Source organism: Poecilia formosa, unplaced genomic scaffold (assembly GCF_000485575.1).
Source record: "Poecilia formosa unplaced genomic scaffold, Poecilia_formosa-5.1.2 Scaffold131, whole genome shotgun sequence".
Classification (NCBI taxonomy): Eukaryota; Metazoa; Chordata; class Actinopteri; order Cyprinodontiformes; family Poeciliidae; genus Poecilia; species Poecilia formosa.
Genome location: NW_006800070.1, coordinates 512,352 through 539,037, shown reverse-complemented (window position 1 = coordinate 539,037; position 26,686 = coordinate 512,352). Strand labels below are relative to the sequence as shown.

General features: G+C 40.5%; 2 protein-coding genes and 1 non-coding gene across 3 annotated transcripts; 2 read left to right on the top strand and 1 right to left on the bottom strand.

Moving 5' to 3' along the window:
- The first annotated feature begins 3,213 nt into the window (after positions 1 to 3,213).
- Positions 3,214 to 21,661, top strand: gng2 (guanine nucleotide binding protein (G protein), gamma 2). Its single transcript, XM_007561840.2, has 4 exons — positions 3,214 to 3,479; positions 14,542 to 14,626; positions 19,705 to 19,823; positions 20,710 to 21,661. Exons 3-4 carry the CDS (start codon positions 19,737 to 19,739, stop codon positions 20,836 to 20,838), a joined length of 216 nt encoding a protein of 71 aa, XP_007561902.1. The 5' UTR covers positions 3,214 to 3,479; positions 14,542 to 14,626; positions 19,705 to 19,736; the 3' UTR covers positions 20,839 to 21,661.
- A 100-nt stretch (positions 21,662 to 21,761) lies between these two features.
- dusp23b (dual specificity phosphatase 23b) lies at positions 21,762 to 26,666 on the top strand. Its single transcript, XM_007561839.2, has 3 exons — positions 21,762 to 23,466; positions 24,246 to 24,521; positions 25,886 to 26,666. Exons 2-3 carry the CDS (start codon positions 24,252 to 24,254, stop codon positions 26,069 to 26,071), a joined length of 456 nt encoding a protein of 151 aa, XP_007561901.1. The 5' UTR covers positions 21,762 to 23,466; positions 24,246 to 24,251; the 3' UTR covers positions 26,072 to 26,666.
- Positions 22,933 to 23,015, bottom strand: trnal-cag (transfer RNA leucine (anticodon CAG)). The gene has a single exon. It is a non-coding gene; the product is annotated as a tRNA-Leu (tRNA).
- Positions 26,667 to 26,686: the final 20 nt, after the last annotated feature.

Here is a 26,686-nt window from a genome sequence, read left to right as displayed (position 1 = left end):
AAACTAATATATTGTGCGTCATTTTTGTGTCGTTTCACCACATGAAATTCACCGGTGTTTGTGGCGACACGATGTAGAAAAGCTCCAGCTCTGTAGATTGAAGACCCAGAACATCACCCGCTCCAGTTTACACGAGGATCTCTGTGACGTGGTCGACCCTAGGCCTCGTCGTCACCAGAGGAACCGACGCTCGGTCAATTCGCCGCCCTCCTCTCTCCAGACGAGCTGCTGCTGGACGCCTCCCGGTGGATAACGCGCGCATGAATGGAGCTGAGGAAGATGTGACTCGGGCAGAACGTGACGCTCAGACGAACGAGGTCACGCTGGGCGTACCTGCTGCGGGCGACGCGACGCCCACGAACGGCACAGCTGCAGGATGCTCCAGCGCGCGCCGGCTCACGAGTGACAAGCGGGGACGTGTTGTCTCACATTCACAATGTCGGACGATGTCACTCACTGATTTGGAGTTTTTATGACGGAGCTGTAGGGAAATGCTGATTCTTTCTGTCAGGATCTTTGGGTTGTTTTGGGGCTTGATTTGTTGATTCTGGTTTTATTATTATTATTCTGCGTTTCTTTGATTAGATCAGAGTTGTTTCTGTTTTACTTTAGCTTACTACTTCTTAGTGATTCTAGTTTATTTCTTGTGTCTGGTGCTCTAGTTTTATCATGCTCATTCTTTAGTGTTGAATTCATTTCCTGTGCCACTTTCCCTCTCTCTCTCTCTCTCTTTGCTCACACCTGCAACCCGTTTCCAGTCAACCATCTAGTAATCCAGGTCTCCAGTACATGTGCAACTCATCCTCAGTCACTCCTTGCTGGGTCCCCCTGTTACCTCCCTGTTTCTCCCTGCTAAAATTTTGTTCCTAGATTCCTGGTTTTGTTCTGCTCTGGCTCCCTGTTGCCCCTGTGATTTCTTTTTTTCATCATTTCTTATTAAACTTTCAAGTCCTCTCTCTGCTGCTGCGTCTCTACATTCTGTCTTACGTCATTGCCACACGCATCAAAACACTTTCATTGTTATCGGATCTATTTAAATCCTGGCCTTTTGAAACTGGCGTTTCTTTTTTATACACAGAAGAAAATGTTCCCAAGGTCTTTTTGCAAAAGTTTTCTTTCCTTATTTTAAAATCTCAGGATAGAAATGAAGTAGTGAGTCTTTAAAAGTGACGAACGTCCTATATTTATCTAAAAATTACAATTAGAAGTTCTCGTTTTACAAAATGTCACATAGTATTTATGGTTCCAGTCATGTCTGATTTAGCTGGACTGAGAGCCAAAATGGCTCCATGGATTGAGAATCAAGACTGACACATAAATATAACAGCTGCGTGCTGAAGTAATATTTTATCAGTTAAATCAAATTGTTATCTGTATAGCCCCAAATTACATCAATATGAAACAATTTGTAATATTTAACGTTAGGAAGTACTCATGGAGTGTAGCGGTAGCTACTTATTGATACTTTAACAGTTTTATCAAGACATTCTGCCACATTTGTGATCTTAATGTGGCCCAAAATGAAAATGAGTTTGACACACCTGAGCTAACGGACAAGAGAAGAAGCACAGAGTGGTAGGAAACTTAAAGATGTTCTAGATTTTCCTCTGTATCGCCCAAAACACTGCGGACCAGTGGATGAGCTGCCTGCTGGGAGAAGGAACGTGAGGATGTGACAGCAGCGGACACGAGGGACGGGATGAGATGGACGCTGATGATTCACAGTCTCAGTCCCTGAAGGGGTCCAGTGGCTTCCTGCCGGACAAATCTGCAGAGCGTCTTAAAACAAAAATGTTAAAGTACTCGGAGTGCTTGAGTTTCACCGCGTTTGATCTTTGCGTTAGTGATTTTTGGACAAAGATCTGACGCTTTGCTCAGTTTTAACAGACGTTCACGCAAAGCATAGGGGAACCTCACAGTCAAAGTCAAGTGTGCAACGTCTTGAGAGTCATGATTCAGATGGGAGAATTTGTGAACAGACATTACTGTAAGAAGAGAAATGTAGATGTGCATAAAACCCACCACCAGGAGCATATATGGTGGTGGCAGCGTCATGCTGTGGGGGTTTTCTTTCCTTCAGCAGGGACATTGCTAGAGTTCATGGGGAGATAGATGGAGCTAAACGCAGGAAGAAAACTTGTAAAAGACTTGAGACAGAAACATATGCTGTAGATCAAAACACATACTAGCATGGTCTAGTCAAAGGCCAAAGCTAGATTAAATGAAGCATCAGGACTCAAGAATGTCCATCCAATCTGACTCAGAATGAGCAACGTTCGTTGGCGGAGACGAAGTCGTGTGCACACAAGTGCACACCACACTTTTCAGAGTGTTATTTGAAAAAAAAGCTTTGTTCTGCTTTACAATTTTGCGCAACTTTGTCTTGTTTTATGCAACAGTGGCTTTGGTCTAGTTTCTAGTGCAAATGTTTTAGTTACACTTGAAATAAGACAGGCTTGATGAAAAAGTATCAGTTCCACTGGAACGTTATTTCACTTCCAACATGGGAAAAATGTCTTGGTGTAAGTGAAATAATCTGCTGATGGAAAATGAAGGAACTTTTTACCTGAAACAAGCTCCTATTTCTTGCTGAAACTTGAAAGTTACTTTCAAGTGTGCTAAAATATTTGCACTAGAAACGAGAGCAAGATGTAATTTTTGAAGTGACGTTTTAAGACGAAACAAAATTATTTTTGAAACAATACAGCAAAGATCTGCACACTCGATCAAGATGATTTAAAATCAATGTGGCAAGCAGAGCATCCCGATGTACAGCTGCTTTCTGTCTCAACTTCTCTCTCTCTCTCTCTCTTTGTCTCTCTCTCTCTTTTTTATTATTATTATTCTGAACTATTGTGGCTTCACTGTGACATGCAAGTAGATTAAACAGATTAAAAGCTTCCGCTTTGGCAGGGGCACAAGAATGCACGCCACACAGGATGTTGTTGTTGTTGAGGGTTATAATTTTTTTTCTTTTTCCTTTTTATTATGTTATTTAAATCAACAAACAACTAAAAAAAATGGAAAAGCGGCCACGCCGGTATGAATCTGTTGTTTACAGTAACTGTTTATACAGGCCGCGTGAGCTCTTCCGGTGGACCTCTGAGAGACAGCGCGAGCGTTTCCTATTAGGCAGAAAAGAAACAAAGAGAGAGAAAGAGAAAGAGAGAGAGAGAGAGAGAGAGAGGAGGAAGAGGAGGAAGAGCGGCGGCGTACAGCGTCTTGCAGGCGGAGCGGGTTGTGGCCGGAGGGTGGAGACTCGGCAAGCGGAGAGGAGGGAGGCAGCGGGGATCTCAGCTGGAGCAGAAACAGAGAGAGAGAGAGAGAGAGAGAGAGAGAGAGAGAGAACGGAGGAGAAGTGTGTGTGGATGTACTCTGCTCGCCTCGCTCGCTAACTGAGTGTGTGGATACTACTCCACAGCGCTGGATGCGTGGGGGCTTCGCTAAGAAGAAGAAGAGACGAAAAAACCTAAAGAAAGGTAGGATTTAAAAAAATATTTTTCTATGTTTCTCTCCCTCTCTCTCTCTCTTTTTTTTATTTTTATTTTTTATTTTTAAGTGGGTAAATTTGAACCAAAACAGGGTGTGTTCTGGAGGAGGAGGGCTTCCTCGTGTCCATGCTGTCGTTTTGAGATTGATGCCACTGGCTGGTCTGCATCATGGAATCCCCTCCTCCCTCTGAAATCAGTCACATTCTCCCCGCTTTGAGCCCTGGCTTCATCTCTTCTCTCTCCATACATCAGCTGGGGAGGGGAGAAAGAATGGACTCCTTTTTCTTCCTTTCTTTCTCTCATTCTTTCTCTCTCCTCACGATTGGGTAGCCCTTAGAAAGCGAAGCCAGAGGAACATCTGTTTCTGGGGATGCAGGCGCAGCAGAAAGGAGGTAGAAATGGCAGTGTGTTGGGTTCAGGCGTGGTGGAAGGTTTTCTGGTGAGAAGAATCGGGTCGACCACACACCAGCTCCAGGCGGATGTCCAGACAAGGAGGAGTAGGAGTTTGGTTGGTTGGTTGGTTGGTTGGTTGGTTGGTTGGTGTTTTCCAATGTCGCTCAGCAGACACCGCGCGACTGTCAACTCTCGAAAAATCCAAGACAACAAAACGCAGACGTGCGTCTTCATCCCCTCCGCCCCCCCAGCCTCTGCCTCCATCCTGTTTCGTCACGAAGGCTTCGTTGAGCTCTGCTCACGTTAAGTCAGCCCAGTGGTGTTGCTCACACAGGGACCACGGCAAACGCAAGCCGTGAGTCAGGAATTACGCAAGCGCTCACATCCAGGCGGGCACCTAGAAGACAAACGGCAGCCTCGACCTCAGACCGGAGGAGGCGTCTCGCCGAGCGACCGGCGGTAAACAAGCCCAGGAAGTGATGATCGGCTCTGTGAGAGGGGTCAAATGTCACAGATGGAGCGTAGAAGGGATGAAGGAAGTAATTGACCTCTTGACTGTCTGAGTAGATGTCAACTTTAAAATAACAGAACAAAAGAGAGGCAAAAAGCCACCAGTTTAAGGAAACAGAAGCCCTGAAGACCATGTGTGCGAATGTTGCTGTGGAAACCACAGCAGAAGTCGAGGTCCTCAAAGGGACTGTGGGGGGGTCGAACAGGATGCTGCGGCTCGGGCCACTTCAGCATTTGTACTCAGTGCTCTTTGTACTCACAGCAGATTTTTTCTAAAGAGTAGTTGACTTTACCCTGAGACGATGAAAGGGTTCAGAAAGAAAGACAAAGATTTAAAATCTAATAGCTGAATCCAAGTTAAGACCCAGTTATCCTGGATTTTTACACTTCCACTCATTCATGACATGAGCCCAGGCCCGGCACAGTGACAAAGTTTGCTGGACGGTAAATTGTCCCAGAAGTTATCGCTATAAACGATAACATTGTTTCTAGACCGTTTTCAAGTGATATAATAACAGCAAAAATAATGCAAAAACACGTTTCCAACAATCAGTAAGCTTTAAATTAGAGTGAAGATTAAACTCTGGAACTGTAAGACGTTTCAAATATCCAAAACGGATAAACAAAACAACAGAAGCGACAAATAAAAAGAATTATGAAGTCTCTGTAAACGAAGTTGGTATCGACTCAAGACTTTTGTCATCCAGTTTTTGGTAGAAAGAGAGAAAAGAGAAAAAGCTCGTTTTAATTTATCATGCGATTAATTGGTTATGGCCTCTGAGACAACAATTATCTTTTAAGTCTAAACTGAGAGAGAAAGACTCATCTCACCAACTTTCAACTTAGACCGTCTGATCTGTATCTGCAGTTTTAGGGTTACAGTTTCCAGGCCTCAAGTTCTGAAACTAAAGTCTAACTTCGGATCACGTCTCGAGTCCCTGCGTCATTTTAAATGCATTAAATCTTCAGGAAATAAGTTCCTTCCTTCATTTAGGTCCTCATCTTGCTTCACAGCACTCTGTTGATTTGTTCTCACCTGATTCATGTCACTAATCTCCTCCCCAGCTGTTATGTCAGCCTGTTTTCTTCGCTCCTTGTCAGTTCTCGCTGTTCTTTGCTCCCTTTCAGCTGCTCTCCTCAGGCCCCGTCTCGTCTCTTTTGTCCCCGTTTCTTGTTTTTGTGCGTCATCTTCATCTTCAGCATCAGATTCCGGTTTTTACATTTGCACCTCAATCCAAATATGCAACAAAACTCAACAGTGGCGGCATTATTTAAAGGGAAAGGACTTTCTGCAGGCAGCGACACACAGAGGCTGTTTAGAGCTTGAAGTTGGAAGCTGGATGGAGCTGAACATGGTTTTATCGTGGAAGAAAACCTGAAAAGCTACAACTCAGTGATTTAGATCAAAGCATAATCACGCATTTGAAAGGGCCCAAACAAAGTCCTGACCTAAATCCAGGTGAGATTCAGTTGCAAGCCTTGAAAATGGCAGTTCACTCTGAAAATGTATGAACTATTTTCCGAAAAAGAAAAAAAAAAAAAATGGGGGAAAAATTTCAATTCAGTTCATTTGGTTTATTTATACCGTTATGATTCACAAAGAATGTCTCAAAATTCTTTGTTTTGATTTTTGTTTTGTTTGTTTTTTTTACAAAAAAATAAGAATATGCATTATATATATTTTGCATTAATTCAAATTCAGATGCAATCCGCTTCCATTTGGTAGAAAGTTTAAGTCGCTGACTTTGCAGCAGAACCGTGGGCAGCCATTTGCATCGTGCCATTCATTTTGCTGCAAAGAAAAACAAAACGCCACACTTTCTTCGATTTTAATTTTCCGAAATGTTCGAAAGCAATCGTTTTCTCCCCACGCAGCAATCATTCAACGCTTGATGGAAACATAAAATTCAAAACAGTTTGCCTTAAGGTTTGTGGTTGTGATGTGACAAAGTGCAGAAAACCTCACATGTGCGCTTTTGCAGAGTCCTGTAAGTCTGCTGTTGCCCTGATTCTGATCTAACACCGATCTAATCTAATCTTTAAATAAAAGTTTCATGATAATCTAAATATTAGTCCAAAGTCGATTAACACTCAGACCACACGTTAACCCCGAGCTTTGGAGTTATAACGACTGAAAAAGTCAAAGCGATTCCCTTTCAGAACGGACTGAAAAAGTTCTGAAGCTTATCCACACCGGTTAGTCGGAGCCTGAAACGGTCCGATCGCCTCCCTCTGCAGAACCGAGCCGACCCCTGATGTTTGTAATAACGCCAGCGTCTCAAACCAAATGCAGAGACATCCTGTTTGCATTCTTCTCGACAACTGAAGCAGAGAGAGCGTAGCGAACCAAAAACAAGGCTGATTGAAACCTAATCTGTGTCACACAGAAGGAAGTCGAAGCTAAACGTCGCTTCGGTGAGCGCAACAAACTGCCGGTTAGCGTTTGAAGAGGGGAGAAAAATGAGCAGCGATATTTGGCTCCCTCTTTGTTTTTGTGTTTTTCTGTGTCATCTGCAGTCAATATTTCAGAGAAAGAAAGAAATGAAAAACATTCCTTTGTCACTTGCTTGGATGGAACAAAGAAGCACCACAGCAGGCTGCACATGTTTGATTTAATAAACATAACAGAACACATTTGCACTCCCTGGAGCAACGAGTTTCCACCCTGCTGCCTGCCTGACTCCCAGCGGAGGCACCGTTTCCTGGCCCCCTCTCCCCACCCACCTGCCTGCAGGACCTAGATTAACCTAAAACACTCACAAGCACACAAGCACATGTGTTATTCACATGCACGGTCATGCTCTGCAGCCTGCAAGATGGCAGGATAGGCATGACGTGCTGAGGGTGGCACAGATGTCCAGGCGAATCGAAGGAGCGAGGGAGAGCTGGTCTGACCGAGAGGCAGAGAAAACAAGAGAAGGAAGCGAGGAAGTGCTCTTAAAAAAGGCTGACGTGCACGGCGATGGGTTCTCAGAGATGTTCTCTCTGATCACTTTGGAGGCCGTTGGCGTACGAGAGGGCTCATCATCATCTTCAAGAAACTTGGTTGAGAGGATTTCAGGTTTGAGAAGTCGGGTACGATGTGGCCATAAAAGATGGACATGGTCAGCAAGAATACTCGGATAAGCGGTGATGTTTACATGAATCTTAAGAGACTAAATATCCCCTACACCATTACATCATCAGTATTAGCCTTAACCGGTGGAATACAGCAGCATAGATCCATGGTTTTCATGTTTCTTACACTAATTGTGGCCCTAGAATTAGACTCGAACTCGAAACACTGAGTTCCTTTAAATCTGGACTAAAAACCCAGATGTTTAGAGTTGCTTTTGAAATGTAATCATGAGACATAAATCAATAATCTGATGTGTAATCACGGCAAAATGTGATATTGTTGACTGTGTGTTCTATTATCTTTTAATCTTGTGGTTTTATGATGTAAAGCACTTTGAAATGCTTTGTTGCTGAAAGGTGCTATACAAATAAAATTTGATTGATTTGATTGATTGATAACAACAATTTTCCAATCTACAGCTAATGAATATGTCATTGTCTAAGTTTATCAGTTTCATGTTGCTAGCTAACAGGGAAGTTGTGTGGACATCAACTATTGTAAAAGCGCTTCTTCTTTTTAGGGTGCGTTCACATCCGCCCTGTTTGGTCCGCTTTAATCGAACTCTAGTTCATTTGCCTAGAAAGTCCGGTTCGTTTGTGGAGCTCTGAGGAAAAAAAAGCGAACTCTGGTCTGCCTACAAACCTAGGTTTCAGTTTGGTTGTAGTGAACTCTGGCCCGGTTTGAATGCTTATGAGAATCCTAGCAGGATTGGAGAATGCTCCAAAAACAGGAAGTGGACTACAGAGCAAGGCATTCTGGGTAAATATAACCAAAACGAACGTGAGAGTCTAGAAATGGCTTGTAATCTTTTACAAAAGAAAAATTCTACAGGTGCTAAAATTTGACACCTCTCCATGTTTGTTTACATTTTGTGAAGGAGGAAGTGGCGCTCGTGTCTTCTTCAGAAGTTTTTGTGTCTCATTTTTTTTTCTGTGGTTCCCGGGAACAGGTTTTTCAAAGGGTGTGGTTCGCTTCACAAACAAGCCACACCATCCGAAATTGTAACAGGTGCTGCGATTTTGGTCCCTAATCGAACCGAGTCTACCGGACTACCAGGTGTGAAAACACCCTATGAAGGATTTCATTTTCAAGAGTTTTTAAAGCAGATATGACGATTACAGCAGGTCTAACTTTTTAAAACGTGACGCTGTTGCCTGCTGCTCAAGTCCCAGAGCTCTGAAAGCGAAGGAGACTCGGTGTCACTCCCAGCATGACCTCTGCAGCGTCTAACAACCTAACAGCTTGGCTCTCGCTGTCCCACCGCTCTGTCTCTGTGCGCACGGGGGACAGGTGTCCCTTTCTCATATTCAAGGGCAGGTGGCCGTGCTGTATTACATTCTGTAGTCAATATTGTCTTGATTTTCCTGACAACACTGGAGGTCAGGTCGAAGTCACTTCTTCTGACTGCAGTCGGTGGTAAAGCCACTTTGGAGCATCTCGTTGGTTACATCCTCACACAGCTCAGTAAATCTGACTTTAGAAGAGTCGGTGAGCAACTTGCTGCCTCTGGTTTCAGAGTGACCTTGCAGGGTGTCGTGGTTTTGTTATGACGGAGGACGGTACGGTCACTCGGTCATCACGTTACTGCGAGTCCTGTGACGACGCTGCCTGTGAGTGCTGCCGCATATTCAGGCAGTGTTGCTGGTATTTGTTATTTTTTTCATTATAACTTTCATTCATAAAAAATCTTGAGTTTTAGTTTGTTTTACTCCCGTTTCTTTCCTGTTTAAAAATCTTGTTACATTTATTTTATGCCTTTCCATATATGTTATGTTTTTCCTATATTTGGCCTGGGATTTTAACATGTAAAATTTCATTACTTAAATGACAGAATAAATGACACTTTAAAAATGTGGTGCATTTAATTTAATTTAATGTTTTGTAAAACCATCTGTAACATTTATTTCTCAAGCATCAAGTTCGAGTGTATTTTTAAAATTGGGATGATACGTATTAATCAACATTTACATGCAAATACATGAAAACAAAAAAAACCACAAAATATATTCAAATACTTTCCTCAATATACACAAATACTTTAAAACATAAGGACACGTTGTACAAACTCCAGACCACTAGATGGCGGTAATGCACAAGTTTACAGTTTTCAGAAACCACAGATCTTGTGGCTAACGTTAGCTGGGAAACCTTAGAAGGTTTTCCGAGGTTTATTTGGAAAACCAGGAAGTACAACCATTTGATAGAAATGTACTTGATCAAAATTAAATTAATTAAATAATTTTATCATGTCTCACCACAAATTTAGACCTACATCATGTTTAGATGTGGGTCACAAACTCATTATGTGAACCGTTAACTGATGTCATAAAGTGTTATTTGTTATATAACTGTTTTATATATCAAGTCTGGGATAAAAGGTGTAAAATTAACAGGCTTCTACTCCACACTCCTATTTTTATTTTTATTTTTATTTTTTTGAGACTTGACTGTGGCGTGACTGATGTTAAGTCCTCTATACATTGTCTACAAGGGCCTCCAGGTGCTCACATAATAACGAATTATTGGCTAAATTAATAGAAAATAGGTTGAACTGCTGTGCCGCTGGAACCAAGCTTTTAAAATATCTGACTCGTGATTCATCAGCACAGACAGAGTGTCTGCATACAGCAGCATGAGTTTCAGTAATTTTATTGCTAAGTAATTTCTCCGTTAGCTATGTAGTATTTCTAGGAATTTTCAGCAGTCACGCCTACTTTCAGGTTAGAAGAAATCTCTAGTATGAGCTGTTGTTGTTAGGCGACAAAATGTGGAAAAAGTTTAAGGGGCAAAAAACTAAGAGATGTATTTGACGTGGATGTCTGGATTTTGGTTTCAGGTGAATTTATGTTAACATATCCAACTATAACAAATTAGTTATCCTCATTCGGACAGATACAGCTGTGTTAAAACCAGCCCCAGCATTGCAGCTTAGATACAACACCGTATTTCAGTAGGAAGCAAAGTAGAACCACTTTTCTGCTGGTTGCTGGTCTGAAAGCAGGAAGTGATTGTTTCTGAATAAAATCTGCCATAGACAGATGAAAAAAGCGTGAAAGATTTCCAGGTATAGCAAACGTAGTATTCACAAGGAGCCTAAAGATAACTCTGCAGAGCAGTTGCTTCCTTCCTCTTTGCCATCCCTGCAGGCCTTTTTGCAGGTTAATCACTTGTTCTCCAGAGTCCAGATGGCTTAGCGAGGGACACATTTTTAATTACCACGCTCCGATTTCACACCCCGGGCACGGCGGAGGACAGAACACCCCCTGCCTGGCTGCCGTACCCTTCGCACAGCGTAAAGACAGAGAAGAGGGAGGTATAAATAAAGAGAGGGAGGTGGCGTGCATAGCAGACCGCGAAAGATCGTCACTCTCTCCACAGGTCAGGAATTATATCTCCGCCAGGATATTTCCAGCCGTGCTTAATCACCCTTTAAGTCAGCAACACCCTGAGCTATAATCACATCAGCAGAGGGCCTCGAGATGAACACAGACCCCCTGAGATCCCAGGGGAGGAGGTTCAAAAAAGCTCTCCAAATGGCAAGGGAAGGATGACGGAGGGGGTCACATTGATTCAGTGGTCTTAGCAGCGGGGCAGAGAATACTGGGGCGCGGGTGGGAGGGGCGGACGGGTTCTGCTCCTTCAATAAACACCTGTCAGCCCCAGGGGGAGGGATGGGAAGCAGAAGGCTGGAACACGGGAGGGAAATGGATTTTCCTCTCCGCGCAGCTCGGCTCGAGACGCTTCGCCGGCGCTGAAGGAGGGAACGAAAACCGCCAAGTCGAAGAAAATTAACTCAAGAAACCTGCTTACACGTCCCCGTTGTCTTCGCTTCTCATCCCGTGATCTTGATAATTGCGATGATGCGAAACTGTTCATTCAGAAACTGAGCTCAACAACTTCTTCTTTCTTTCAAGGAATAATTTGCCATCTCGTCCGTTTTTTTTAATGTTCTCGTTTTTTTGTTTTTTTTTTGTTTTTTGCTTATGCAGCAGTGAACTGATCTAAAACAGTACATGAGAGCATCATCAGTCAGCAACACCTCTTTCTTTTGTTTTCTTTTTGCACAATGTGAAGACCACAACGATTTGGAAAGACCATTTAAAAATAAGAACAACTATATTAGCTTCCGTGTCAGTGGATCAACTTATTACGTTTATGTCCAAGGAACGACAACTGCTTCTAGTTCTCCCAGTCTGCTAGAAGAGTCTTTGGCTGAGCTCTCAACCCACTCAGCTTAGAGAATAGCCTTCCTTTTTAAACACACACGAGCTATAAAGGTGAACCACATTTTAGTTTGCTTATTTTTGTATTTAGGAATATGTTTTTTAACAGTTTTGTAATACAAAAAAAAACTAAAGCGATTAGAGCATTGTTGTTCTAGCAGGAAACATCGACGCACATCTGCTTGAATATTCCAACGTTTTCACCTGGTTGCCACACCAAAGTACAGACGAGACAGAGCAAACGTAATTATGCTGTGATGAGTGCCATGTTCTCTACGTTTGTACGTTTGCACAAGACCTGAACAAATACAACCAGTTATGATCATGTGACTGTTTGTCATGTGAATTCATATCCCAGGAGAAAAGGTCAAAGTCAGTAATTATGGGGATAAGTGTGTTTGCGCAGACCTCAGAGTGACTGGCAGAGTTTTTAGGAACGATTAAAGCACCTTATGCTGCAATATGTATTTGAACAAATGTATTTAGAAGGGAAAAAAAACATATTGGGCAATGACAAACAAGTTCCCGTCTTGAGCTACTTAAAGGTTTGTGTTATTTTTTGAGCAACGCTGCTTGTTTCTTGTCTTGACTCATGCTTGTGCATCTAAGAATGTTTTCTTAGTGTGTGCTGAGCAGGGCCGGGTTCACAAGGATTTAGGCCTCTGGGCTGGAGCCAATTTTGGTGCCCAATTCACTAAAAAAACATCTTCATCATTTTCAAATACTTCAACATTGCTTGAATTTATAAAAAAGACCACCATATTAATAGAACTCAGCTGATATCGGCTTGAGAGTTTATACAAGATACAATATTGCAAAACACTCATTCTTTAAAAAAAAAAAAAAGACAAATCTTTTGAATCCCCCAAAAATTGCCACCCTGGGTTATTGCCACTTTATCACCCCAAATCGGACCAATAGAAACCAGTTTAACAGTTTCCATGTATCCTTAAGGTTCAGAGGTGAAAAGAAAAGGTTCAGAGGTCAAAGGGAAAGGTTCAGAGGTCAAAGGGGGAAGGTGCTCCCTTCACTCTGTTTCTTCTAGATGACATGCTTTTCATGTTTTCTTAGGAAATCTTTCAAATTGGGCAGATATCAACTTAAATTGACAAAGACCCAAAGCAAACGTTGGGTTATATATCCCCAGTCTGTGAACAATGAAATCACATTTATACCTCAAAGTAGCCATTCAGAATATTGTCTCAACCAAAAGTGCTCCTCTAATCTCTCTAATTTTTTCATTTCTTTGTTTTTCCCTAAGCAGCTCTAACATTGCATGAATATTTTTGGCTTGGGTTTTGTTAATGGATCCCTCTCTGTAATGACGCTGTGATGTTGCATCCTGCCCTGATTTATAACGGGTGGGATTCCCTTCCTTGGTGGAGCTACCGATGCCGGATAATTGGTCCATTTATCAGAGGCAGAGTCACACATGGTTTACGAATGAATCTGTAAGGAGAGAAGATGGAGGGGAGAAGCTGAACGAGAGGAAGTGGGTGTCGGCGCGGAGAGAAGAGAAACCTAAAGGGACAGCTTGACATTTTGGGAAATGTCGTTGTTCTCTTACTGAAAGTTGACTCCCGGTTTGCTTAAGTTACCAAAACAGACATCAGCTTCTTTTCTTGTTTTCCACTTTGCTTTGCACTTATTTAGTGTGAACAGGAAGCAAAAAGAAATCCATGTAGCCTTACAAAACGCTTGGTCTAAATATGCACTTGGTGCCTTTGTCTTTATTCCTATAATCATCTTCAGATTTCAAATATTTCCACTTTAAAGGATGGGTATTATGTAAAACCAACTTTTTTGAGCTCTACATCATGTTGCAATGTGGTAACATTATAACATACCTGGAGTGTTGCCTTGATTCATTCATGTTCGTGTGAGAAATCCTTGAATCTCCTGTGGCAACCATTCAGAGGCGGCTAAGAACTTGCTCTCACAAAGCGCCGCCATTTTTACCGAAAGCTTTGCTGCAGACTAGCGGCAGCAACGATGAGAAAACACCTGGTGGAACCGCAGGTCTGCTGAGCTCATCACACAAGCTACTTCTCAGCCCGACGCTCCTAAGAATGGTTATAAACGGCATCATGGAGGAGTATTGTTGTCATGACATGCAGAAGGAGGAAATGTCAGAGAGTGTTGGAGCTTCTTAAAGAGACAGTGGCTAATTTCAAGGAGAATCAGATACGGCTATGATTCAAAGTCAGTTTTTGAAATACAACTGAAGGTAACATAGTTATGTGATTGTACTATAAAATGGCATCATGTCCCTGGAAAATACATTTTAAAAAATAAAATTGGTCACATGCTTTACTTCTTCTCTCTCTTCTGACTTTCTACTGGGGGCGACATGAACTAGGAGGCGCCATAAGACTGTCACTTGCACCAAGAACAAGTCTTCTGTTGCTTTTTTGCATATTTAGAGAATTTCACACTTTGTGAATGCCATAAAATATTCTTGGAGCTGATTGTGCATCCAGAGTTAAATTAAAGGTCTGTTTCTGGATAGTCTTAAATATGCTAAGATTTCAGCTGGATTATTCTGCACTGATTCTTTAAAACACAGCTCCGAAACCTACATTTTATTGTTACTTAAAGCTGAATTTCTCTGTTACATGCAGAAAAATGGTTCTTTATTCTCTCTAAAAGAGAGAATCAATTTTTTTTGTTGTTGTGACTATCTCTTTATATGTGACTTAAAAAAAAAAAAAAGGTTTAGAGGAATGTATCTGGAATGCAGGAACAAATTTGTGCAGCGCTCTGATTCAGCCTCTCTTTTCCTCTGTTTCCATGTTCCTCCCCGCAGACGGAGAACGTGGCAGACACAAGCCTCTGAGCGAGCGGGTGGCAGACATCAGGGCAGGCGGCGCAAGGAGGAGCAAGCAGACAAGGTAAGACAAAGCAATAAAACTCGGCAGAAAGCTGATTGTTTTGGTCTTGAAGCATGACTGATCTGCGAGGAGGTCAGACTGTGTGACCCAACCAAATTCCTGCAGAAATCAGTTTGGTGAGAAAACATGAAACATTTTCACTGCAGCAGATGGAGAGGAAGGAAGAGAGGAGGGGGAAATCACTTTCCACATTAATGCTGAAAGCTGAAACACTTTCCAAACTACAAGTCATACTTCATGTAGTTTAGCCCCTTCTTGTTGCCTTTGGGACGTCGGCCGTTCCAGACTGAGGATCTGCTTAACGTCACCATTTCTCTCTGCCGATATGAAAGTGTGAGGGAGGACGTCCACTGACGTTAAGCAGCAGGGCGACTCTCAGCTTAGCACCGCTGTCTTTTGTTCCTAAATTGTCGAGGTAGGTATTGTAGTGAGCGAGTTCGTACAATAACAACAGAAAAACCAAACTATTTCTGTGACCTGTGAGTGTCAATCTCAAGACGAATACCTAACACTTGGCGCCAGACCGTGTCTTACACAATTTAATATTCCTGCCTGTTTTCTTCAGGAACAACAGAAAGTAGAGACTGTCACTGCGTTTCCATTGACTCCATATGGTTGTGCAAATTGGAATTAAATAATAAATTTGCTTAATGGAAACTTTAGCACTAGAATAAGTTGGTTTTTCAGCTGCATAAAACTGTGTATTTTTGGCAAAACTGCAATGGAAGCACTTTTTTTCACATCGCACGAGTCACATGATCAGCAGCTGGACGTTATCACATATGGAAAAGACAAAGAAGACGACAGGAAGTGGTGGGAGGGCGACGGCCTGGCATGACTTTTAATGACTTTTGGCATAAACAAACTTATTCACGTGGGATTTTAATCGTGTTTCTTATTAAATGGAGACACCACAATTGCAAAACTTTGATTTTTTGTTTTTCAACTTTAGCAGAATATTGACATTGAACATTTGCAATAGAAACGTAGCTCGTTGCTTGAACTGAAGGAACACAGTGAAAAGATGCAAGTGAAGCAACACAAGCAAAGCATGTAGCATTAATAAACTGTTCAAACCCCCTGCAAACCTCACAAACCGCTTCTTACAGCCACATCGTAGCAACGGCTGATCTCAACTGATTTCGAAATAACTCGTCAAAGATTAAAAGATGTGCTGCAGGTTCAATGACAAAGAAAATAGTTAAAATAGTCCTCTGCCTTTATTCATCAAGTCATATAAGGCAAGAGATCAAACTCTTGTCCCTAAACTTTATCTGGTTTTTACCAAACTCAGAAAAGTTAATCAAAGAACAGCTGTTTTAATTAATGTATTTATAGACTGAAAAGCGTGGGAGGTTTCAGTTTTACTGCATATAAAATCAGGTTTTTCAGTATTTGACCACTAATCAGATCTGATCAATTCTGATCTTCAGTGACTGATGCGTCTCATAAGTTCAGGTTATGTATTCATGATGTCTTGTTAGGAAACAGAAGCAGGTGAAACGTGACTACGTTGTAGTTTAGTGAGTATCTTTGAAATGGTTAGTGATGAGATGTAACAACACAAGTCTAAAATGCAGTTTTAGTTTACAGTTTCCTCACAATCTCTGAAATTCTGCAGGTCCAACGGTAAAATAGAAAGGCTGCTTCAGGTGTTTCACGGTGTAGAGATTAAGGAAATTACCGTGTGGGAATGTTAAAAGTTGATGTTAGCATGCTAAGTTAGCTTAGCCGTCAGCCCATTATCTTCTATTTTGACCGATGTGGTTGATGCTACTTGTGGTGTCCTAAAACGTGTGAGAAAACAACTGCTTTTTTTTTTTTTTTTTACTGTAGTTCCACAACTACAAGTAAATAACCGACTGTGACCTTTAAATTGAAGGGACAGATCATTCAAACACAGTTTATTGTTGTGAATTGAGTATAGCTGTACTATGTACTACATTTAATCTTAATTTGTTGGCGTTTTATATTTCAAACGTCATGCATTTACACTCAAATGAATTCAGACGATTTATTTGTCCGCTTGGATGGAGCTCAGCCGCCCACAAATGTAGATTTTTTGTAGATTTAGTGCTAAAACTCACAGTTGTTGTGCTATTGTAAAGAAACCATAGAGCTACAAGAATGTGGGCTGATTAAAAATCTTCTTTGTAATTTCAGCAATAAAAACACATTTTGATATCCTGATATTAAAAGTGGGACCTTTAGATTCTCTCAAAGAAAAAAATCAGAGATGCTCTACATTAAGCACGTGTTATAGCTTTACCCAGAGTACCTGGCTGTTAGTTTATTAGTTTATGACCATCTACTTCAGCTAAAAAAAAAAAAATAATAAATAAAAAAAAGAAAGAGTGAGCAGATCTTCATAAAATGGGCTATTGTGACAGTGTTTTGCGTAAAAATGGAAGACCTACTTCTCGACAGGCATCCCAGAAACCTTAAAGTGTGACATGAATTCCTATCAATAGTCTGAAGATGCGGTGGCCCGTTTCGACGTCCCCCGAGTGATAAAATAGTATCACGACCTTGCTGTGTGAAACTCAAGGTCTGATTTCTGATCTTTGTGCTCTTGTAGTAAGTTTGCTCCCCATTTTTAAACAACCCCAGTAAATCTTTCCACTTCCTGTTTGACAGCGTACGCCCGTACATGGAGCTGTCCTGGTCAAACTAACAACAACCAGGACGGTTCGGCTGCAGCGACTGTTTAGGTTACACGATATTCGGTCTGCTGCGGGTTCTTTGCAGGAATCCTCTTCGAGCCGCTGCTGGGTTTGCACTGACGACTTTCAGAGCTGTTCCAGCTGGAAACGCTTCGAACAAACCAGAACTAAACAAAATACGGCCCAGGCTTCAACGGTGGGATTAAGTCCGAGCTTTCTTGCACAGAAAATTACTTTGAAAAACTTTAGTAATGGTGGTGTATTCAGTAAAGTTTAGACCACAATGTGGTCAATTTGATCATTAACTTTACATCAGTGTGTGCTAATAGGCGTGGGGGAGGAAACATTTTTGTAATTCCACATTTTATTGAATTACACAAAGTCAAGTCTTTAATTGTTAGATCAACTATTGCTCTGGTAGTCAGCTTTTAAAACAGCGCCATAAGAGTCTATAACGGAGTAAAAGTAACGGCTGTCACTCTTTTCATTGCAACACCATGTTCAACTTCATGTTATTTCCAAGTACATTTTCTCCCAAACAGGCATAATGTTTATTGGGGAAAAGCCTTCTTTCAGTCAGGTATCCAGCAACAAGTGGAGGAGGCGAAGTACTGTGTAATTCTATGCTATAGGAGAAAAGTCCAGAACGTCTAAAAATCAGTGTGACGTGCGATTAGTGAAACTGAACTGACGGAAAAATGTTGTGTTTTTTAAAAAGAGAACGTTTTATTGTCTTGTTGTTGGTAACTGGTGGTTGTCCACACGATGTGACCCGACGCTAGGTTTTTAATTAATACAGTAACTCCCTCGGCCAGATGAGCAGATTTGCTACCATGGAACATTAATATTCATAGATTGCTCCCCACTGAGATCAGCACTGACCTCACACTGAGTCACACCACAGTGCACACACACACACTGATGACGGAGAGTGACGCAGGGATGATTGATCTAACATCACCAAGGAGGAGGATGCTGTTTTTGAGACCCTGATCTGTAAAATCGAACGTGGGCACTGTATTAGCACCGTACACTTTGTAGACAACACTTTATGGAAAGCAGTTCTGAACAAACTATGTAAGGTAACAGAAATCAATGTGGTCACTGACAATGGCAAAAGGCATAGTTTTAAATTTAACAGTGTCCACTCTATGGAACATTTTCCAGTAGATTGTTGGGGTCCAACACATTCAGATTACAAAAAAACAGGATGTTTTTACAAAAAGAAGTAGATGCTAACTTCAGTATCATCAGTGCTAACAGTTTGCCAGTTAGCAAACAGTGGCAAAGTGTTAGCAGCATTCACATTGCCAGGGCTTGACACGTTGTAATGTTTTGGTCTTGTCCTTCGTTCAAGAGCAACTTCCTCTCTTACTTCAAAATATGCGTCTCAAATATAAATACGATGACGTATCTATGTCGATACGAAAGATACACTTTGTATCTTGGACAATAGCCGATAGTCACCAAACAAAGTCAGATGCTAACTACCTGTGAATTACTGTGGGTTTTTTAATACTACAAGATTTTACGTCATGAGATTTTAATTACACCTCTATCGTCACCTATAAAAAACTACTCTATATGTGCATTATAAAGGAGCAGCCCCACATTTACCCAAGTATTTTACAAACACTGAGACTTTCAGCTGTTTAACACCTCCCAGCCACAAGCAAATATCTATTTTTTGTAACAAACACTTTTCAAAGTGGGTCTGTTTCCAATAAACCTTAAATGTAAGCTGAAGAACGTTGCTTTAACCGCTCTGGGAATCTTCTTCTGTTTAATTTTGATGCCGGTAATGTTGACATTATTGCCACCTGCTGGCGGAGAATGTGTATTACAGCATTTTGATAGGTAACAACAGACAGATTTTATTTTATTTTTTCTAAACAGAGGGCAGCAGCAAATAGTGTAGTTGACTGAAGTCCATGGTGTCCAACCAAAATCAAAAATACATGATAATTTACAGAAACACAGATTAGTCACTATTTGAATAATTCTAAAATAAAAAATAATATAAAATATAAAAAATATGGTCAGGAAAAGATCTTTTCCACAAACATCCATCAGATCACTGTAACTCAGTATTCTACTGTTTTAAGAATTGTTTATAATCTTGGTAGTGTTTTTTTTATGAAACCACTTGTACTTCTCATCTATCTAACTACTTTGAACACAATGCTGGACAAAATGTCACCATCCTCTTTTTTTTTTCCTCCCACGTCCTCCTCACTGTCAGGGGCTGCCTAGCAACAGGCACCATAAATAATACACGCCTGCGTCTGTATGTGCAAGTGTGTCTTTACTGGCATGTGATAAGAAACAGGCTATCTGCTCCTAGCGCTGCGTCTTTGCGTACCGGTACGGTGCTGCTCACAGTAAAATGTTTCAGCCGCTGTCTCCTCCACGCAGGCTGAGCAGACAGGAACTGAGCGGGAGCGCCCATGGCGAGTAACAACACGGCCAGCATCGCGCAGGCCAGGAAGCTGGTGGAGCAGCTGAAGATGGAGGCCAACATTGACAGGATAAAGGTGAACTATTTGCATGTGTTGAATTGTGTGCGTGTGATGTTTTTGTACTCGATATGGACTACTTTTTCTGCTGTGTAATATGTGTTTTCAGAAACTGTGGACCTGCTTAGTCAAAAAAAAAAGTTCTCAAGTCTCACATATAATGTTTTAGTGCTATGGCATTTCAAAGGTTGTGACTGAAATAAGCAACCTTTTTCTGACGGATATTATTTGTTGTGAGTGGGAGTTAATATAACAACGCTCCCTAACATCTATTCAATAAATATTCAATAAATTAGAATATTTTTGTAAAGTCCATTTATTTCAGCAACCTTATCACTAAGTGTAACACAATATATATATATATATATATATACATATACACAGACAGATGATTGAAAGCCCTTTTTTCTGTTAATTATGATGGTTTTCCGCTTACAGGTAACGAAAACATTACATTTTCGTCATCAATAAAAAAATATATTTTTATCTCAGAGATACAGTCTTGTTTGAAAAGAGTTTAATACCGCCTGAAATATTGTAAATTTTCAAAATGTACTTTACGATCTGGTAAATGATCCTCATCAGAACACACGTTGTAATTTATTGGATATGACTCTATGCACATATGTCAGATTTTTCACCCACACATAAAAAAGAACACAGTAGTTTCCACTTATCATTAACGTAATGACATTACGGCAATATAAAATTAGTTTAAAAAAACAAAAACAAAATCAAAATCATCTTATAAACGATGAATTTTAAAACCCAGGCTTATGTACCAATAAGTTGACTTGTTCTAAACCAAGACTAAACACGGCTCTGAACTCTAGTGCAAAGCTCACTGGTTAAACTTAATTTGGTGTGTGTGTGTGTGTGTGTGTGTGTGTGTGTCTCATTCCAGGTGTCCAAAGCAGCGGCAGACTTAATGTCTTACTGCGAAGCTCATGCCAAAGAGGACCCCCTGCTGTCACCGGTGCCGGCGTCAGAGAACCCGTTCAGGGAGAAGAAGTTCTTCTGCGCCATCCTGTAAACCCAGCATGGCCCCTCAGCTGCCTGCTGCCGGCGGGACTTTGAACACAGACGTTCAGAACCCGTAGAAATCGTCTAGTAGGAGGGCATCGCATTCTCTTTGCCCTCTTAAACGCTTGGCATTTAAAGAGATCCAATCAGCAGAGTAAACATGTAACCAATGAAGGGAGTGTTATGGTTTTTTTTTTGGTTTTTTTTTTTTTTTGTTTGTTTGTTTGTTTGTTTTTGGAGGATAAGCGGCATGTAGGAGGGATTTGTACTTTTAGATGACTGAAAAGGGAAGATGATGGGGGTGATAATCACCCAGCGATGTGACGGACAACCAATCAACCGGCCGGGTTTTTAGGCTCTAATGTGTATAAATTTCAAAAACAGATAAAGTCATGGCTGTGTTTTGTCGCTCTTTGGGTGGAGCACCATGGGGACAAGCAGCCGAAACTCTTGACGCCACGCAATTATTATTGGAATGTGTTATTTTGCTTGTTTCTTTGTTTTTTTTTTTTTAAGTTGTTTGTGTTTTTACCAATTTCACCGATATCTTTCTATAACTGTATGTAGGTGACTGATGAAGCCTTTATCTTTTGCTCTTTCTTTTCGTTTTATAAACCAAACAGGTTAGTGAAAGCTTTTTTTAATCGTGGGACGTTTCTCTCTGTACACCTTTCTGAAAGTCAGTTTTCTGTGAATTGGACAAATACGATGCAGTTTGTCTCCTTCGGACACAATCCCTCTTTCTACTGTTTGTACAAAGTGACTAGCAGATAAACTGTGCTGTGCTGTGAGTTCGATGTGTTTGTATCATTAATTATAACACAAAAAGGACAGACGGTCTTCTTTCTTTCCTCTTAATTGCGCAGGTTGGCTTCAGTCTACGGGTTAAAATACAAGAGAGAACCAAAATAAGAGACAAATCAGATTTTCCAAGTAATATTTGTAATGTGACAAACTAAATACATATTTTGAATTTAGAAATCTAATAAATATTCTCATTATGTGTATAAAAATAGTCGTACAAATGTCTCTAAAATTTTTAGTATTAGTTTTTTCTTGCATCCCTCCCAAATTGGTTGGCATGTGGATGTCTTTTATTTTTTTTTTATTTATTTATTTATTTTTAAACATCAAATATAAATTGTACTTTTGTAAATTAAAGGTTGGAAATGTGATATTATGCTAGTGCAATGAGACACGCTGCATTGATTTACCCAACATGTTTAGTTTTAGTTTTTTTGTTTGTTTTTTTCCAGTGATTCCTTGTATTTTGAGCGCTTCTTGTCTGCCAGTCCCAAAACTTGCACTCCTCATGGATTATGGACAATAATCTGTAATTGGGTTACAGTAAATTGTGTTATGCAACTTGATTAGCAGACTCCTATCCGTCTGGCCACATGCAAGTAGATAAAAACTCTTCCTTCTCATAAATCAGGCGTCCATTCCAGAAATTTTTATAATGTATATTATAAAATATACATCACTCCAACTATATATAGTTATATTACTTTCTAGAATATCTGCCTTTCTAATTACCAAGTGACTGGATTTTTTTTTCTTCTCTTCTCCCCTCTTGTGTTGACTGGAGTGATGGCAATATGCAGTGCAGATGCATGCATGGTGATCAACAAAATTAGATTAGAGCATAGGGAAAAAAGGGGGGGGGTAATAAGTATACAAATGACATGCTCAAGATTAATTTCCTCATGCCATATGTGATACCACAAGAGGCTTCTGCAAGTGCTTTTTAGAAAATAAGGGTTTCCTTGCTATAAAATAATTTTTCAGAGCAAAATAAAACTTCCCATGATCTTCTTTTAAGTGATATAAAGTACCTTTGGCTGATGTTGGTAAAGACTGGCAGAAACAAACATGAAATACAAAAAACTTGTTCACTTTCTTTGCTGTACAGAATTACTCTATAGCATTGTTTTTAGATATTTTTCTGCTTCACCAGAACTAATTTCACTTGATGGCTGCTCAGCAAGTTTTTGCCTACATCTAATTAGGTGTATTAAAGCAAGAAGACCATTAAAACATTCAAGGAAGTGTTCCTTGAAGGACTATTTTAATATTGTAAAAATACAACTGAACCAAAAGTTAGTGTCAGAAGTGGGATTCGAACCCACGCCTCCAGAGGAGACTGCGACCTGAACGCAGCGCCTTAGACCGCTCGGCCATCCTGACTCCTGTAAATCACCCAGCCGTAAAGATTTATGAACATGACAAACACATGTGTAAATTTACTGTAAATGTACAGTATATATATGTATAGATACTAGATACGTACATTGACATAAAAAGACATAACGGTAATTAAAAAAAAAGAAAAGGAATCACTTTATAACTGACAGTGCCGCAAATTTCCGAAAAACCCGTATGGTTACTTCTCTTCCTACTTTATAATGCTAAGTGTTTGTCACAATGATGAAAGGAGTGTTGCTGCTGCCCCACCTATAACTGCAACAGTCAACGTAAAGGTGTTATGTTGTCTGTTGCAGACAGACAACGTTGCGTTAGACAACCCCTTTACGTTTTTAAACTTTATTATTTAGGAGCCTGTTGCTCAGTGTACCAGCAGTTAGCTCAGCTAGCAGGAGCTCGGCGCATAGCAATCCGCCTTGATCTCACATAACCTGTAAGTAATTTTGTTGTGTTTCACGTGACGTGCGGTATTCGCCCAGTACGAACGACACCTGAATGTACTTTTTACATTGATAAGAACAGCAGTCTGTTTACGCCTATAAAGCTAAGTTGTGCACTTAGCACTGTTGCGTTGCTAATGCTAAGCTACATGCTACTATTTAGTTCTCCAATGTTTTAGTGGAGCTAGGTGAGCATGTCTCATTTCATGTTCTGTATGTCTTGCAGTCAAATTAATCTTGTTCCTAGATAGCCGTGTTAATAGTACAAGCTATGAGCTTCTCTCACTGATATTTGACTGTTGTATGAAAAATGATTGAACACATCCTCAGAAAAAAAAAAAAACATTAAAAACGGACAGCACGGGAAGGATGAAATGTCTGAACCTGTCTGTGATTTTCTTTCTACAAACTGCACAGTTCTGCAAATTATAGGAATGTTTGGATCTCACCTGTTTACGTTTCAACTAACACCTTTATTTATATTAAATACAGTTTATAAGAACTATAAATGGTGTCTTAAAAAGGCTTTACCACATTTTGTCATGTAAGAAATTGAAAGGACTAGGATATTGCAGTGTTTTATTGCTTCCCCAATAAAATGCGCTGACACACACTTGTCATGTTAAATGAGTAGGACATGTTCATTTACTGGACTAAATGTATGAAGTAATGCTCATCCAGTAAATATCAGTTCCTTCCTTTTGTGTTTTCTTTCATGACAGATCACTGAGTTTCACCAGAGGGAAATAAAAGCACATTTTTCTCTCCTCAGACAGTCATGGCCTCTTTCTCTCCTCACAACTTCTCCTGGGTTGAACCCGGGAAGCTGGCCGGGTTGGCCATGCCCAGGATGCCGAGTGAATACCGCTATCTGCTGGACAACGGAGTCAGACACCTGGTTTGTCTGTGCGAGAGGAAACCACCGAACCACGACACCTGCCCAGAGCTGCAGCTTCACCACATCAAGATAGCCGACTTCACTCCTCCTTCTCCCAGTCAGATTGATCAATTTCTCTCCATCGTGGAAGGAGCCAACTCCAAAGGAGAGGTAGGCGCTCATAACACGACTCTGCAAGAGTGGAGTTAACTGAGACTTGGTCAGGATATCCAGTATTTGGGGTTTAGTTTGACTTTTTACTTGAGAAATTATTTTTCCAGTCTTACCTCAACAGCAACGCATTCTTGCTGAAAGTCAGGTTAAAATAAGAACTCAAGCAAAGTTGCCATTGAAAACATGTCATTTCTTGTAATCAACAGTCTAAAAGCCGACCAATCAGTGTTTGTGCTTTTTGAAGTTTTTTGTGCTACAACCTCAAATGTCAATGTCTTTTAGTGGGATTATGATAAAACCACTGCATAATTTTAGGAAATTCACATTTCTTCACTGATTAAAAAAAATCTTAAAAGTGTGGTGTACATTTGCCAGTAATGCTTTTTCTTCCTCCATTTACATGCTAAAAATGACAGTGATAAACATTACTGAAGTCTCAATTTAAACAAAAAAACATTTAACAAACTAGAGCATTTACATACAGAGTTTAAAGATAAAAGAGATTGAAAAATACGCAACTTACTTCTGGCAAATTAGCTCAAATTTAATTTAAACACTCAAAGCACCTTGAGGGCCAAAGTGGCACATAACTGGGTTTTAATATCTTCACATTAAATGGTAATTTTATGAAATGTGTCCCAGATTTAAAAAAAAATATTTTTATAACATTTTTTTGTCCTTTTGAAAAGCTTTAATGAAGTGAAAATGACCAAAATTGGCTTTGTTACACTTTAATGCATCATCCACCGTTTTGGTTCCCTGGGATGAAGAGTGTCAGCTTGTGCTTTTAACTTTAATTGCTCCAAAAAAATAATGCTTAGAAATCTGTGCAATTATTAAATTTCAAGCTGGTCAAGGCCAGAGCATTCACATTAAAAATATTCCACTTTGCAGTTTATTCTTGGAAAATATTGTATATTTTTGAGTTATTCCACTTAAAAAAAAAAGTTAGGATTTGTAAGAAAGCAGGCATAAAAAAAATAGGAAAGATTTTAAAAACATGAAAACTCTGGATAGGTCTGAAGTTATTGAAAGGATTTAATGCAGTGAAAGTACATTTTTTCATTGTAGTCCTTTAGGATGTAGCATTGTGAGACTTTAAGATACAAACCATACGGCCAATTTAAAGGTGCCTCAAGGAGTAAACACATCAAAACTTACAGTTGTAACATAAAATAAAATAGCGGGGGGAAACAACACACAATGCAACATATATATATAATATTGACTGTAAAGGTAGAAACCAGACCGGGCTTCAGCAGTTGGGAAAAAACAACAGCAAACACCTGCCTAATCACAGGAGCTAAAGCAGGGTGTGAACTCTGCCGGTGGTTTGACGACGTCGTGACGTTTGTCTCCAGGGCGTGGCCGTCCACTGCATGCACGGCCACGGCAGGACGGGCACCATGCTGGCCTGCTACCTGGTGAAGAGCCGGAAGATGTCCGGGGCCGACGCCATCGCAGAGATCCGCAGGATCCGGCCCGGCTCCATCGAGACCCACGAACAGGAGAAGGCCGTGGTGCAGTTCTACCAGCGCACAAAGTAGCTCTGTGCATGCAGAGCATGAAGTCTGCACTGGAACTGGATGCAGTCATCGTTTTAGAAATGAGATGTAGAATTAGGGAGTGCGTGTTAAAAGTGTATTCAATTTAAATTAATCTCTAATTGGTGTTACTGGGACAAATGTTTCTGGTTTTAAAGACACACACCTGGCCTTGTTTGCTGTACTGCACCTTGGAAAAGCGCTCATTGTTTCCCATTTTGTCACCTTTCAACCAACCACTTTAACATGTTTTAGTCAGATTTTATGGAAGCGGCAAGTTTCGGTTTTCAAAAAGTCCATATTTAGGTCTGGGCTTTGACTGAGCCGTTACAACACATGGCTGTAGTTTCAGGCTCGTCGTCCTGCTTCAAGGTAAATCTGCTCTAATTTCAGGTTTTTCACAGCCTACAGGCGTTTCTCTCTCCCTTCTTGTGGAGAAAAAAAGTGTCATGGTATAACCTAATTCCTGACTTTCTTTGCTCTTTTCCTTTGTCTTGATGCTTTTTAATTAATGTTACCTAACGAACCTCCGAAGCCTTCACTGAACATCTGTTAATAATTCTGAGATCAAATTACACTTTTTGTCACGTAAAATCCTATCCAAAATTATGCTTTATT

Bases quoted from the DNA above. Each gene is read 5' to 3' on its own strand.
- dusp23b (XM_007561839.2), top strand. From the start codon at position 24,252: ATGGCCTCTTTCTCTCCTCACAACTTCTCCTGGGTTGAACCCGGGAAG. The intron at 24,522-25,885 runs GTAGGCGCTCAT...GTTTGTCTCCAG, and splicing joins GAGCCAACTCCAAAGGAGAG to GGCGTGGCCGTCCACTGCAT.
- gng2 (XM_007561840.2), top strand. From the start codon at position 19,737: ATGGCGAGTAACAACACGGCCAGCATCGCGCAGGCCAGGAAGCTGGTG. The intron at 19,824-20,709 runs GTGAACTATTTG...GTCTCATTCCAG, and splicing joins CCAACATTGACAGGATAAAG to GTGTCCAAAGCAGCGGCAGA.